The 15,354-nt window shown below is 44.8% G+C and overlaps 1 protein-coding gene across 6 annotated transcripts in view; it reads right to left on the bottom strand.

Moving 5' to 3' along the window:
• Nucleotides 1-1,682: 1,682 nt before the first annotated feature.
• NR2C1 (nuclear receptor subfamily 2 group C member 1) overlaps nt 1,683-15,354 on the bottom strand; it is a 92,180-nt gene continuing 78,508 nt past the window's right edge. For 5 of the 6 annotated variants that reach the window (XM_090042892.1, XM_090042894.1, XM_090042896.1 and 2 more), the window contains 2 exons: nt 5,725-5,830; nt 1,683-4,705 (listed from right to left, as the gene is read on the bottom strand). In XM_090042892.1, the coding sequence (XP_089899018.1) occupies nt 4,531-4,705; nt 5,725-5,830 (281 nt within the window). In that variant the 3' untranslated portion in view covers nt 1,683-4,530. Of the gene's footprint in view, nt 4,706-5,724; nt 5,831-10,661; nt 10,836-15,354 lie in introns of those variants that run through there. The other variant, XR_016441828.1, reaches the window with a different exon arrangement.

Raw genomic sequence — 15,354 nt, 5'->3', positions numbered from 1 at the left:
CTCCCCCCTTTTCTCAGTCTAGCAAAGAGAAGACTGAGGGGGGCTATAATAGTCTTCAACTAAAAACCCTGTCATAAAAGAGTGGCGATGGATTATTCCTTATGTCCCCAGAGGGAAGGACAGGTAGTAGTGAGCTTGCAAAATGTGTGCAGCCTTTGATGCTTGGTAGCTCAGCTTTGCAGCTGATGGAGGAAAGAGCATGGGGTCAAGGCTGCCCATGCCTGCTTGTTGAGCAAAGTGCCTACTGTTGAATGTACCAGTTGTAGCTAAATAGATATGAGGTTAGAAGGGCCTCACATGTGAGTGCTAATAGAAGGGAAAGGTATCAATGTTTTCATGTCTTGAGAGAAATTAAAGGGGCAGGACGAGGAAGGAATGAGTTAAAAAGGATGGATGGATGGCGAGTTAAAAATATGCTAAAAGTACAGGGGGAGAGTAGGAAAGAACAGGGGGAAAGTATGGAGGGAAAATGGATGCATGTGGAAGCAAACAATGGTGGAAGAAATAGTGCTTTTGCTGTGGCAGAAAGAAGCCAAAGCTGGAAGGGAGCTGTGCTCCAGCTGTTTTCTGTTATTCACCAGGGAAGCACTCCTGTCACAACCTCTCTTCTTCAGCCCTCCATTTAAAGTTGCATGTGTTGGAGGGATGTGGGAAGGAACATGGATTGAGAAGCAGGGCGGAGAGAGAGGAAGCACTGCAGCTGGTGAGGTAGCTGGAGAACAGGGCTCTGTGACAAGGTTGAGAAGAACCTAGCTTTGGCAGCTAGCAGACAGTTGGTCCAACTCTATTCCCTGCTCTTGCAACCAGTCACCCAGATCTCTCTCTACACTCAACACTGACTGGATGCATCTGCCATGAAGAAAACAGGTGGCAGATAGGTCATACAGGTATTTATATTGGGACATGTATTTCAGGCTTAAGAGCTTCTTGAAACAGATGGAATTTCACTTGGAGTTTTATTGCAGGTTTTCTGCAGTCTCAGGCAGACACTGAATTAGCTTACATTCAAAAACTTGTCCTTTGACTGAAAAAAACCTAAAGATAATGTTTTTATTTAAAGTATTTAGGCTACCAGTATGAAGCCTACCAGCAATTCTGGGTGGAGAAGGATCCTAGGGACTTTATAACATTAAACACGGAGCCCAGAGTAGATCAGGAATTTCTTCAATCACACTTAAAATCAATATAAACCAAGACCAGAATCAAAACTGCTGAAAATTGCATTTGTATCTCCTATCCAAACTAAGACTGATCCTTACTCTTTTAGCTCTAGAAGCACTGAATAAACATCCTTAAAACATACATCAACAGAACATGTGACCTGAAAATCCATTATTAGAATTCACTGCAGCAAGTAGTGTATTAGCCATCGATGCATTAGCCATTTTGCGCTGCTAAGTCAAAGTTTTATTATAAAGCAGCAAATCTATTATGTACCCAAACTCAGTGGTTAAAAAATAGGAACCATTGAAGCCAAAGGTTAATTAGAAAAGAAAGGTTATAAAACTGAGGGATAACGGTGAGATACCAGCAACAGTTAAAATACCAGTATTGTACATGACAATATTACACCGCCTAATAAGAGTCTGAACGTCATTGGACAGCCCTTCTACAATTGAATGCGCTGCTCTGGTCAATGTCTGTTTTCATTAAAAACTAACAAACTGATGGGTTATGTAGTCTATAATAAAAAGTTACAATTTATTTTAAAAAATACAGCCAAAATAGAATTTACAATCTTAGACAAGTTTCAGGACATTTACAGTAGCTTTTATACAACAACAAGACGATTACTGTGACATTCCAATGCTTACATTAAAACTCAACTACCAGTTAAGTTGTAGAAATGGAACAAAATGACCAAGCTAATGACTTCCACTGACACTCAAGATCAAAGACAGAACAAGTGTAGTGACAGGACAGGTTTGTTGTTGCAGTTGACAGTGCAATAAAATTCTTCTGAAATAGCTGAAAATGTAACTATAAGCTGTAGGAGTAAATACCCTCAGTAAAAAATACACTAACTAGTTATATGTAGATATGTCCAATATACATTTTTAAGAAAAAAAAGTTTTGTTTTAACTACTCAGTTCATTATTTAGAACAGTGCTCCCACCTTTAATAGATGGGATTCTGAAATGTATAAAACTATTAATTTTTCCATTCAAATAATTTTTTTTTTTTTTTACTAAAAATCATTTTTCTTGCTCTGTAAATCAAAAATTATAAAGCTGTTGAAAATAATCCTACCCCTCAACTGACAAAAGGACCATCTTTATTGGCTAATCAAACGCTAGAGTTTGGTAAGTGTAGACAGGCTACAAGCCAGTCAGATTTGTGAAGACTCAACACTGAAAATAAATTAATGTACTGGGAGAGAAGAAGGGTGGGGAAAAGTCTTATCCAGCTAGACTTTAAGAAAAATGCCTCTAAGTGTTCATGGAACAGCAACTTTCCATGTTTTAATTTTTGGTAATCGGTGCAGTGATGCTATTGGACAGTACAATTCAAGAATGAAAATGGCTAGTCTTTCTCCAACATCAGAGTGGCTCAGAAAAAATATTCACTAGAATGGAACTGAAAACAAATCGGACTGGCAGTAACGAGAGATTATCTGGTCATTTTTGGTCAGCAGGTTTTTAGAAAAGCAGAGGGCTTGAGTTGGAAGGTGGTCCGTTTATCTGAGCAGCAGTAGGTTTAAAACCTAACCTGCAATCTTAACTTGCAGATTTCTAGAAGTTAAAATAACTGCAAATAAGTGAACAATACTGATGTAAGAATTAAACAATCCCTATATTCCTGGATCTGTTTTAAGAGTTTAGGATTATCCATCTTACTAAACAAATCAATTGTCTGAAAGCTCCTTTTCAGAAGCATGAATCTGTATTCTAAGAACTGGAAATGATTTATGCAGAGGTAGATCTAGAGGGGATATCATGGTGCCATTGCACCTCCTGCCCCTCCCCATTTCAAGCCAGACTGCAGGAGCAGCAGCCAGGGATTCTTTAAGTCCCTGAAGCAGAAAAGGATCTTTCTCTCTTCCAGCACTCCTCTCTTCCTGTGCTCAGTGTCACTTCCCTTTCCTTCCCAACCCCCTCTCCCTACTCCCACTGAGGTTGTTCCCAGCTGAGTTGGGGGAAGGGGACCTTCAGAGGCCCCCAGGTGTTTCCTGGCAGCTGGGGCACGGAGCAGGAATGCACTCACCACTGCCCGTCTGAGGCCATGCAGCTGCTTTCCTGCAGCCTTGCTGATGCAGAGCAGGAACAGCTGGGATAGCTGTAGCAGCAGGTGGCACCCCCCTTCGCACAGCCACAGGCCTAAGTGTGGGGTGGGGGGAATGGAAGGGGAGGTGAAGTGCTGCTGAGCATGAAAGGGAAGGGGGATGCTGCTGACAGCGGGGCACGGTAGGATCAAGATACACGATTTGGGGACTTCAAAAATGTCCCTGGCTGTTGCTCTTGTGGGGTGGTCTGGAAGTAGGAGATGCAGTCACCCCTGCTATACTGACTGCGATCCCCTTTTCAAAATCCTGGATCTGCCTATGGATTTTATGCAAATCTTAGGAGAGGCAAACATCGGTGAAGAGACCAAAACCTGCATTTCTGGGACCCAGGTTTCAGATCAGGATGAACAGCAGCGTGATGGCCTGCCAGTCCGTGTTCTACGCTCAAACAATAGTGAATGTATTCAGTTAGAAAAATACAACTGGAAATTGGCATCATAAACGACCTCGGGGAAAGAGTTTATTCTTACGTTAGTTTTCCACAGTATAAAACAACTAGCTGCTACGCACCACTATACAACATTAAAATGTATTAGCCCCCTGATATCCAGAAAACCAGTAGTCATCAATATGGATCTCACTGCTGGCAACAGAGGTGCACTTTAACCAACTGTATCGAGGTATAAACAGAACGTTTAAAAAAGCAGTGAGCTTTCTATGATTTCCCTGTACTTTTAATGATATCAACTGTTTCATTCAACAAGAACTTCAGCTCTTCCCAAAGTTGCTAAAAAAGTGAATTTTATTAAAAAGGATTCATTTCAACAGAAATACTTTGGCCTTTTCAAGATTTCTGGCCAGCCTGTTTCATTCAGTCAGTGAGAATGGACTAGTAGCAAAACACTGAAAACACAATTCCAAGAAAGTTCATTTATTTAGCTTAACACATCAGACTAGGTTGTGACATTTTAGTTCAGTCAAGGTTTTGTGTTTCTTCTTCAGGGGGCTGGAGTTTTCTGTTTTGGGATTCATAAACAAATATGTTGGGTTCCTCTATCTACAAAAATAGGATGAACAATTCTTGATTTTCTTTAGATGCCAAATAATTTACAGGTCCTTGAAAACCAGATGCATAAAGGAAGCCGTCCTACATTCCTTAAGACACTCCACTGCATTTCCCATGTGGGCTGAAAAGGAAAAATTTTAGCCTTCTTTTAAAGTTGCATGGGAAGGCTTCTTGCCATCTCTTGGAGACAGAGTATGCATATACCATGACTGCCATGGTATAAAATCCTTGGTTTCCACTTTTATACAGCATGACCAATTATTTGAGAGTTGTAGTCTGCTGTCTCCATTCTAAGAATATATGGGATGATGCTGTCAATTTGAACGTTTCCAATTAATCCTGCAAAGAACAGTTCTTCTGTGATGGCTGCACTCATCAATCTCAGTGCAGGCAGTCTGAGAAGAAGTCTAGACAGCCTGAAAAACATGTTTGGCAGAAGAAGGTTATACAAGTTGTACAGGCAGAGGGGCTTCATTTTTATGTTAGCTTGTGTTATCAGCAAGAAAAGAAACAAAAAACTTGCTGGGTTATGCTGTTGGTAAAAGTTCAATAAAAAGGTCAGTTTCAGGGAGATCAAATATTAGCTTGTGGAAACATGGAAGATACAGTTTTATTTCACTGTGATCATATTGCACTCTGACAGTCCAAAGGTATTAGTAGGCATTTCACCATTTATAGATTGCATGTTAGGGTCTATAGCACACAAAATAAAACTAGAGGGGGAACCAAGCCTACAAATAATCCAGTAATTACAGTTCAGTTTTAAACTTCAACAAATAAACACTTTTTATCACTGAAAATGCATCAAGACATTTCTAAATTTGTGGAAGTAAGTAACATACATGCATCTGACAAGGACTGTTTCATAGGTTGCTGCCTATGAAAGCTCATGCCCCTCTGAACCAGTTAAGCCCTTGGCCTTCAGTTAAAGGCACAATGCACCCCTGACTGATGCTCTGTTTTTGGGGTGCACTGGGGCCAAGGGCTCTGGTATGTCCTTGAGGCTGAGAGCAGTAATCCTCACTCCTAGCACTGAGAGTGCACTAGAGTTCTTGACTCTGATGTGTTCCCCAAGCTGAGAGCCCCAATCAGCTGCTCAGCCTGGCTACACATTCAATTTAGGCACGATGGGAACCAACCACAAAGATCTTACATGTACTTTGTATAATAACTTTGTGGCTTATTCCATTTTAACCCACCATTAATTGAATTAATGTGCAGCCAGAGTTACTACTGAAGACACATTTAACTTGTTAATCCTGTCTTAAATGTAACATGTACCAGGGGCCTAAGGTGCGACCCTGGCCTGCCTTCAGGTATCTAACTACCCCCTGATTCCTTAAAACTGAAGTACTTTACAAATTGGGGTCACTGATGCTATGAAGAACAAAAACAAAAAGGATAATCAAGCAAATGATTACACAGATTTACATACCTGTAAGTATCATCTGGATATGCTTTTGTTACATAGTCCTGGAACTCCATGTAAGCCTTTTCTTGAAACTTCTCAATCTGTATTACGTTTTCTAGACCTGGATGATCTGAAAAACAGTCTACCTTGTTATACCTGCTGTGGACAAGATGCAAAAATACCTACAAAACCCACTCAAGCTATCCAAGGCAAATATCCTCTGTTAATTCTTTAGCAACTGTAGCAACTTCTGCTTTTTATATAATTCTAGAATTATAACAGATTCTATTGCTGGACCTCTCCCCTTATTTGTTTTTTTTTTTTCAGATGAAGTTGGTATATTTTATTCAAGGTGCTCAGATAAATATACCAGACAGCCCCAAAAGTTCCAGCAAATGCAGCACCTACAGTGTTTATGCCACCCTCATCCACAGCTGATCAGGTCTCCTGTCTCTGTGTTGCACTGGATTATGCCATTATTCTGACAGGCTGACAGTTCATTAGAAGCTGAGTGCTAAAGCATTCCAAGTCAAAACTGAAAGGGTTATAATTAACATAATTTTAAAAGCTGAAAAAGCTGTGGGGTAATTCTGGCTAATAATATAAAGCAGATACTTCTTTATCAATATTCTGATCTACATTTTTTTGAAAGCACATAAAATTACAATTCCAGGTATAACTTAGGTACTTCAGAATACAAGTGTTATTAAAAACAAAGACTCCTTAAGTTCTTAAATCTCTTTTGAAAATGAGACTTCGGTATCTTTGAACATTGTCGCTCTAGCCATAATCCCCACATGGTATCATGGGTGTTTCTTATTGAGAAAAAAATCATAAATGGGAGAATGGGGGCAGGCAATCTTGTGACAGAGGATGCAGAAAAGGCTGAAGTGCTCAATGCCTTTTTTTGCTTCAGTCTTCACAGGCAAGATCAGCTCCCAGACTACTGCACCAGGCAGCACAGCTTGGGGAGGAGGGGGAGCAGCCCTCAGTGCTGACAGAACAGGTTAGGGACTACTTAGAAAAGCTGGACATGTACAAGTCCATGGGACTGGATGGGATGCACCCAAGGGTGCTGAGGGAGTTGGCTCATGTGATTGCAGAGCCATTGGCCATCATCTCTGAAAACTCATGGCAATCAGGAGAGGTCCAAGATGATTGGAAAAGGAAAAACAGTGCCCATATTTAAGAAAGGGAAGGAGGAACCAGGGAACTACAGACCAGTTAGCCTCACCTCAGTCCCTGGAAAAATCATGGAGCAGATCCTCAAGGAATACACTTCTAAGCACTTGGAGGGAACAAGGTATTTAGGACCAGTCAGCATGGATTCACCAGGGGCAATTCACGCCTGACCAACCTGATCGCCTTCTATGACAAAGATGACTGGATCTGTGGATGTGGGGAGGCTGGTGGATGTGGTGTACCTTGATTTTAGCAAGGCTTTTGATATGGTCTCTCACAGCATTCTTGCAGGCAAGCTAAGGAAGTACAGGCTGGATGAATGGATAGAAAACTGGATGGAGCATCGGGCTCAGAGATTAGTAATCAATGGCTCTCTGTCTAGTTGGCAGCCAGTATCAAGTGGAGTGCCCCAGGGGTCAGTTTTGTTCAATGTCTTCATCAACAACCTGGAAGATGGCATAGAGATGGAAGATGGCCTCAGCATGTTTGCAGATGACACCGAGCTGAGGGGAGTAGTAGATATGCTGGAAGGTAGGCCTAGGATTCAGAGTGGCCTCGGCAAATTGGAGGATTGGGTCAAAAGGAATCTCATGAGGTTCAACAAGCAATGTTCCCTCTAAGGTCTGATGGTCCGTGAGCCGCTTAGAGGGAACACTGATGCCTGCTGTGTTTGCTGGAGGTCCCAGAGCTAGGCACGTCCAGAAAGAAAGGCTGTCCAGGAAGCCAGCTACTGGGCTTCTTCTCCTAAGGGATGGGACTTACAGTTCAGGCGCCTTGCTGCATGCACCACTGCTGCCTTTCAGTCATCTTGCGGCTGCTTTCCTGGGCTCCCAGGATCAGGTGCAGGGAGGAGGAAGAAAATGTGCAGCAGCCTGGGAAGCTGGGGAATCTTTTGTCTGGCTTCTGCCCATGCTCAGGCAGGTTTCTCTCTCTCTAGCACAGCATCGGAGAGAAAGCAGCTGCAAAGCCAACCTATTAAATAGGTACTTTGAGTCAGTCTTTCATCAGTCCCATGGGATGCCCATGCCTGCTATGGGACAGGGAGATCCGGGTGATGGGGATTCCCTACCCTCCATAAATGCTGACCTCGTGAAGGAACACCTTGAGAAGCTGGATACCTTCAAGTCAGCCGGCTCTGACAATCCCCAGGGTACTCAAGGAGCTGGCGAGCGTCATAGCCCAGCCCCTGGCACGGATCTTTGATAACTCCTGGCGCCCTGGTGTAGTGCCCGAAGACTGGAAGAAGGCCAATGTGGTGCTGATCTTCAAGAAAGGGAGGAGAGTGGATCCGGCTAACTACAGGCCCATTAGCCTGACTTCTATCCTGGGGAAGATCTTAGAAAAGTTTATTAAGGAGGCCATCCTTGAGGGACTGGCCCAGGCTAACATTCTAAGGGATAGCCAGCACGGGTTTGTTGTGCGTAGGTCTTGTTTGACCAATCTCATTTCCTTCTATGACCAGGTGACCTATCACCTGGACAAGGGAGAAGAGATGGATGTCATATATCTTGACTTCAAAAAAGCTTTTGATCTGGTATCCCATGATCACCTCTTGGCCAAACGGGCCAGTTGTGGCCTTGGCTCCATCGCGATCCGCTGGCTGGGAAACTGGCTCCGTGGTCGGGCCCAGAGGGTTGTAATTGATGGCAGTCACTCATCGTGGTGCCCTGTGACCAGTGGGGTCCCTCAAGGCTCTGTCCTTGGACCCATACTGTACAACATCTTCATTAATGATGTGGACATTGGAGTCAGGAGTGGACTGGCCAAGTTTGCCAATGACACCAAACTTTGGGGCAAAGCATCCACGCCAGAAGATAGGCGGGTGATCCAGGCTGACCTGGACAAGCTCAGCAAATGGGCAGACGAGAACCTGATGGTGTTTAACACCGAAAAATGCAAGGTTCTCCACCTTGGGAGGAAAAACCTGCAGCTTCCTTATAGGCTTGGCAGTGCTACGTTGGATAGCACTACAGAAGAAAGAGACTGGGGGGGTCATCACTGACCACAAGATGAACATGAGCCTGCAATGCGATGCTGCAGCTAGTAAAGCGACCAAAATGCTGGCTTGCATCCATAGATGCTTCTCGAGCAAATCCCGGGACGTCGTTCTCCCCTTGTACTCGGCCTTGGTGAGGCCGCAGCTGGAGTACTGCGTCCAGTTTTGGGCTCCACAATTCAAAAAGGATGTGGAGAAGCTTGAGAGAGTCCAGAGGAGAGCCACGCGCATGATCAGAGGTCAGGAAAACAGATCTTACGATGACAGGCTGAGAGCCATGGGACTCTTTAGCCTGGAAAAGCTCAGGCTCAGGGGTGATCTGATGGCCACCTATAAGTTTATCAAGGGTGACCACCAGGATCTGGGGGAACGTTTGTTCACCAGAGTGCCCCAAGGGATGACGAGGTCGAACGGTCACAAACTCCTGCAAGACCGTTTCAGGCTGGACATAAGGAAGAATTTCTTTACTGTCCGAGCCCCCAAGGTCTGGAACAGTCTGCCAGCGGAGGTGGTTCAAGCACCTACATTGAACACCTTCAAGAGTAAATTGGATGCTTATCTTGCTGGGATCCTATGACCCCAGCTGACTTCCTGCCCTTTGGGCAGGGGGCTGGACTCGATGATCTCCCGAGGTCCCTTCCAGCCCTAATGTCTATGAAGTCTATGAAAGATCCACCCCTTCCCCTCTCCTGTCCTCCCAGAGAGCCTAGAGCCAATGATGAATGTTACAGCCCTGGCAAGTCAGCCAGTGGGCTCGGGGCACCTCTGAGGCAGTGCTCATGTGAGCTTTTTAAAACACAACTCTGTCCTCAGAGAGCTGCCTCCTACCTCCCTGGGACCAGCTGCACGTGGCCATGCCTCCGCCATCACATTCTGTTCAGCACAGGCTGCCTGGGCTCCTGTCTTGCTCCATCTGGAGCAGCCGGGCAGTCCCCTGAACCAAACCCCACCAAGACAGTTCACAGCTCCCCACTGTGACTATCAGAAACCCATAGCCATCACCCTTAGCTCCCCACAAAAAGATCAGGCACCTTCATGCTGGTGATCTGGATTGGGAATGCACAGGTATCTCAGTGTGCCTGCCCTGCCACACTTCTGAAGCAGCCTGTGGCTGGGTTGGGGCAGGTGCGCAGCATTAAATAGTGTGCGGCAAGACTTCTTCTTGTGTGCAGCTGTGCATGCACACAGTTTATAGGGAACCTTGTCAACAAGGACAAGTGCAAAGTCCTTGCAGTTAGGATGGAATAATCCCATGCATCAGTGCAAGCTGTGGGCTGACTGGCTGGGCAGCAGCTCTGCAGAAAAGTTGATGGTGGACAATAAACTGAATATGAGCTAGCAGCATGCCCTAGTTGCCAAGAAGGCTAATGACCTACTGGGAACACTCCTACCAGTGCAGCCCAGTATGCCAAGGGAAGTGATTATTCCCTTCTATTTAGAACTGGTGAGGCCACATCTGGAGTAGCGTGTTCAGTTTTGGGCCCTCCACTACACATGGGGATGTGGAGATATTGGAGAAATCCAGTGGAGGGCAACAAAAATGGTGAGGCTGGGGGACATGACTTATGAGGAAAGACTGGGCTTATTTAATCTAGAGAAGAGAAGATTGAGGGGGCCTCAATAGCATCCTGAGGGCGGGGGGGTTGAAAGAGGATGCAGCTAGCCAGTTCTCAGTGGTGGCAGAAAAAGAAGCAACAGTCTTAAGTTGCAGCAAGGGAACTTTACGTTAGATATTAGGAAGAATTTTCTCACTGGAAGGTAGTAAAGCACTGGAACAGGTTACCCAAAGAGGTTGTGGAATCTGCATCCTTGGAGGTTTTCAGGTCTGGGTAGACAAAACGTTGGCTGGGATGATCTAGTTGGGGCTGGTCTTGCTCTGGGCAGGGGTATGGACTAGATGACTTCCTGAGGTCCCTTCCAATCCTTACTTTCTATGATTCTATAAAAAGTAGATGACCTGAAGGAATGCGGTCATAAATAAGCAGCTGAATTATATCAGAAAAAAAGTTATCAATAGCAATACTCATTCTCCAAATATACTGCCTGCATAACCTTACAACTGGGATTGCTGGTCTACCATATAGCCACAGAACTTTAAGCAACAAGATGGTATATGCAATTCTTTCAAACCCAACACATCATAGACCAATAACTTAAATATTCTGTTCTGTCTAGTCATTCCTTAACTTCAGAAACTGTATGAGCATGGCCTGAAAGTGAAGTATATCAGTGTAGTTGTGTAGGACCAGTTTATTCTGAGCATACTAATGCATTACATTGAACTCTACACGCTATTTGTAAAGGAATTAACTGAATTCATTTGCATCTGCTGGGACCTGACACACCTGAACTTGACAACTCTGGCCAAAGCCCTTGCTGTAGCATTCAAAGTATCAAAGAAAAGCCTTCAGGAAATTCTTAAATGTTTCCAAGCCCTCTGATACACTTTGCATGAGACACATATACATTGCCACTGAACAGGACACATCAGTAGGTAAACAAGCGTCACAATATTTAAGTCCTCAGCTAATACATGATGGATTCAGTCTTTTCCAGAGATACAGTTGACAACACAAGTCACTGTAAAAAAAAAAAAAAAGCATTTAAAATTTAAGAAACTTAAAAAAACCTGTGTTTCATTAAGTGGTAAAACTTCCTAGCAAAACGTTTTCTGGCCTCCAATAGAACAGGGCTCGATCTCTTCATACAGGAGAAAACATCCTGTCCTAAACCCTAGCACACACGTTGCTGGATCAAGGGATTTGAGGTATGCTTACATCATCTGGTTCTTCTACTGGAGAAAGCTGAGCCAACTAAGGACAGGCAAATGGACTATTTAAGGGAGACCAGAAATCTGAAAAAGCATCAAATCTGCTGCATGGCATGATCTATTCCCCCACTGTAAATTGAACTCCTCTGAGTCAACAGCTGTTGGCTTTCGGGCTATTACCTCATCTAACTAATGGCTGCTGCATCAGGTACTGGCACTGCTTGTACTTATTGAAATGTGGAGGTAAGAAAATTAACAGATTAAAAAACCGAACCAGTCTTAAGGGTTAAGAACAGAGGCAAAATTCAATTTAAGAGATCAAGAACAGAGTGAAGACCCTTCCTCCCTCTATTGTAAGATTCTGACACTACCTGAATGACACTTATTTCCAATATGTCCTTTTATCCCTATAGCTTTTCGTGAGGGGGACACTAAACCCCCCCCCCCAAAACATCTAGAAGCAGAGGTAGGCAAGATAACCAGGTTTTCAATTGCAGACAGTTACCCCACTGATGAGCTACAGGACTTACCTACCCTAAGAAATGGCCTGTCACTACAGGACTTACCTACCCTAAGAAATGGCCTGTCACAACTGAAAACACCAACAAGAGTCCAGAGTAGAGGAATCATTCCAGGTCTTCTCTCCCACCTGTGTAAGTAGGGAGTAAAGCCACAGGACCAATAGCCCAAGTAATGAAGTACAGGTAGAGAAAAAAGGCTAGATAAAACTTCATTTTGGCAATGTCTGCATTGACAACCAAAGCTCCAAAAGTCTTCCTGTGCCTGAAACCAAAGTTTCCCTTGAAGGGGAGCTGCAGCAAAGTGGGAAAGAAACCACTTTTCTCAGTTCTGAGAAACTTACAGCATCAAGCTTAGAACCGACAGGAACCGTGTTTCCCAGAGGTGTCAATCACATCTGACCCTCCCCTATGCTGGACCCAGCACAAGCAGTCCCCACACCTAGACTGTGCTGCACATGTCCAAGATGGGCCCTGCTCAGGCATTGCGTGCAGCACAGTGTCCACTCCAGCTGGTTCAGGATTTGCGTGCCACATGGCCCCCGTCCTGGCCTGCCCAGGGTGGGCACTACATGCAGCACAGGTCCTAGGCTGGCCAGAATGAGCACTGTGTGCATGGCCAGTCTGACATGTGCCACTTGCTGTATGTGGGTCAACTCTGAGACCCAGAGGCAGCACTGGGGACCGGATGATGGCACTCCGCAGACTGGATCCATCCCGTGGGCCATATCTTTGGCACCCCTGTTGTATCCAGTTGCACCACTGAAGACTTTTGCACATGACAAACCAGACCAGATCCTTTCTTTATTTCTCAGTGCAGCTTTTTAGAATGACCAGACTTGCATGAGCATTATCTTTAAATGGGGCTTATCTCCTTCATCAGCTCAAGATTCTGGCACAGGCTTCAACACTAAGGCAATCTCTACTGGCATATTACCTCACCTGGGAAGACGTTAGGTAAAGATCTCTCAGGTTCTTGCCCTATAATGTTGCTACCAAAGATTTTTTTCTGGAGCTGCCTATTGGGACATGTTCATACTTCCCTGAAGCAGAGAACTTTGTGGGGCAAAACAAACAGCCCATAAGTGTCCTTCTTTTAGACCACTGGTCCCCAACCTGTTTGCCTGGTGAGCTGGTTTGGCAGTGCCCAGTCTGTCCATGGGCCAGATTCAGCTGGTGGTCCCAATCTGGTGCCCAGGGTGGGCAAGGCAGGACCCCATCTGGCCACACAGGGAGGAAGGGGGAGAAGACAGGGGGTGTGGCCCAGCTCCACTGGTTGAGTGGGGAGGGAGTATGGCCTAGGCCCAACCTGGCTCTGTAGAGAGGGGAGAATAGGGGGTGGCCAGGCCCCAACCCACCCCAGTGGAGGGAAAGGGGGAATGGCTTGGCTTGGACCCTGTCCTGCAGCACTTGGTGGGGAGGGGGAATAGAATTTGAAAAGGGGTTGGGGAGGGTGGTGGTATTGCCACTGCATCCCTGCTCCCAAATTTATGACCTGTGGGGAGCTCCGCAGGCCACATGCCATAGCTCTGCAGGAATGGCCCATGGGCTGGACACTGAGCAACCCATGTTTTAGATAGATCTACCATTATATGCAAGGCCAAAAGTGACATAATACAGATTAATACTGAAAAGCAGAATATAAAACTTCCACTAAATTTGACTCTAATAATTCAGCTACTTATAACTAGCCTAAGACCAGAGGGAAAGAAGAGGTTCTTTCACTGTTTCATATGTGGCAGACTAAGGAAATATGAAGAGGCAGGGTGTTCATATTGTGGTCTATATCAAAGGCTGGTTGTGAGGAAATTGTGTGTTCCCCATAATTGCCATCTCTTACCCAAGAAACATCTGTGGTTAGGCATGTGACTCGTGAGGTGGGGCTCTGGTTTGATGCTGTCATGAAAAAACTAAAAGGCAGAGGCTGAAGGTAACTAAAACACGTTTGGCCTGCTACCCCTGCTCATTATCTACCTTCCAACTTCTGAAACAGATAAGGCAGGGTCCCTATAGATACCAGTATCATTACAGAACCTCGATTCATTCCCACAGCACATTCACTCTATACAAAGAAACATTAACTACTAGGGACAGGTATATTTTTTCTGTATCTTTTAGAACATCTTTTTACTTTGTTACAGTTAGAAATCAAAGCTGTAGTCTCTTTATTTTGTAGAAGTGTTTCTAAAGACAGCAATAATTATGCTGTGTTTTACAGAGCCTAGCACAATGGGGCCCTGCTTAGGGCTCCTACATTTTATGATAATACAAAGACATAATAATGATGCATATGTACAAAATAATTTGATTAAGGTTGTATAAGCAACTGTAATGCTAGCATTGGCTAACTTTTCAGTGCTTGACTTACTTTTGAACATGCTCTTTGGCTTGTCTGCCACCCCCAATCCCATCCCAGTTTTCCCCACACCGAAGCTTGTCATCTTAGTTTGCTTTCTCAACCAGTCCAACCCCAACACTTCACTTGCTCATCTGATTTCAGCTCCTGGCTGTCTGAATTGTCCCCCAAGTCTTCTCTTCTGCCACATCTCCCCACAACAGACAGATCAGACAGCACAATATAATAACACAGTAGAGGTTAATCTACATTTTCACTTTTTCCATTGATGGCAATGACTGAACTGCACTGGTGCTACAGCAATTGTGAGGAAGATGGTTAAAAACTTCTGTAAATCAGGGGTGTTAAACTTATCAGACCTAGCAGGCTGGATGAGTGGCACAGGGATAGTACACAGGTCAGATGAGTGGTATGGGACCGCTCTGTGGGCTGGACTGGCCCCACAGACTGCCCCACACATAGTGCACTGGGTCAGTCCACTGCATGTGCCACAAACATCCCATAACAGCCCTGTTCTCTGCACTGGATAAAATACTATATGCCAAATGAAGCACGTGCACTATTCCTGGCCCCACAAGCACCATGCAGTGCACCTATGGGTCCGTGCATGGTGTGCAGTGCGCTAGGTTGGTCAGGTGTGAACCAAATTAAGCATGTGGGTCCAGTGCAAGACCCATAGGTGACAGTGGGCTGGAAGACAGAGCGCTGTGGCCAGATCTGGCCTGTGAGCCATAAACTTTGACACCCCTGCTGTAAATGACCTAAAACTGTGATAGACTGACATTTATGTTTGAAACCAGAGTAACTAAACACTTAAAAATCACCTTCCAAC

Source organism: Crocodylus siamensis, chromosome 4 (assembly GCF_052110815.1).
Source record: "Crocodylus siamensis isolate JL-2025a chromosome 4, ASM5211081v1, whole genome shotgun sequence".
In the NCBI taxonomy this organism is placed as follows: Eukaryota; Metazoa; Chordata; order Crocodylia; family Crocodylidae; genus Crocodylus; species Crocodylus siamensis.
The sequence above is the reverse complement of the archived record's forward strand: the minus strand, read 5'-3'. Positions and strand labels throughout refer to the sequence as shown.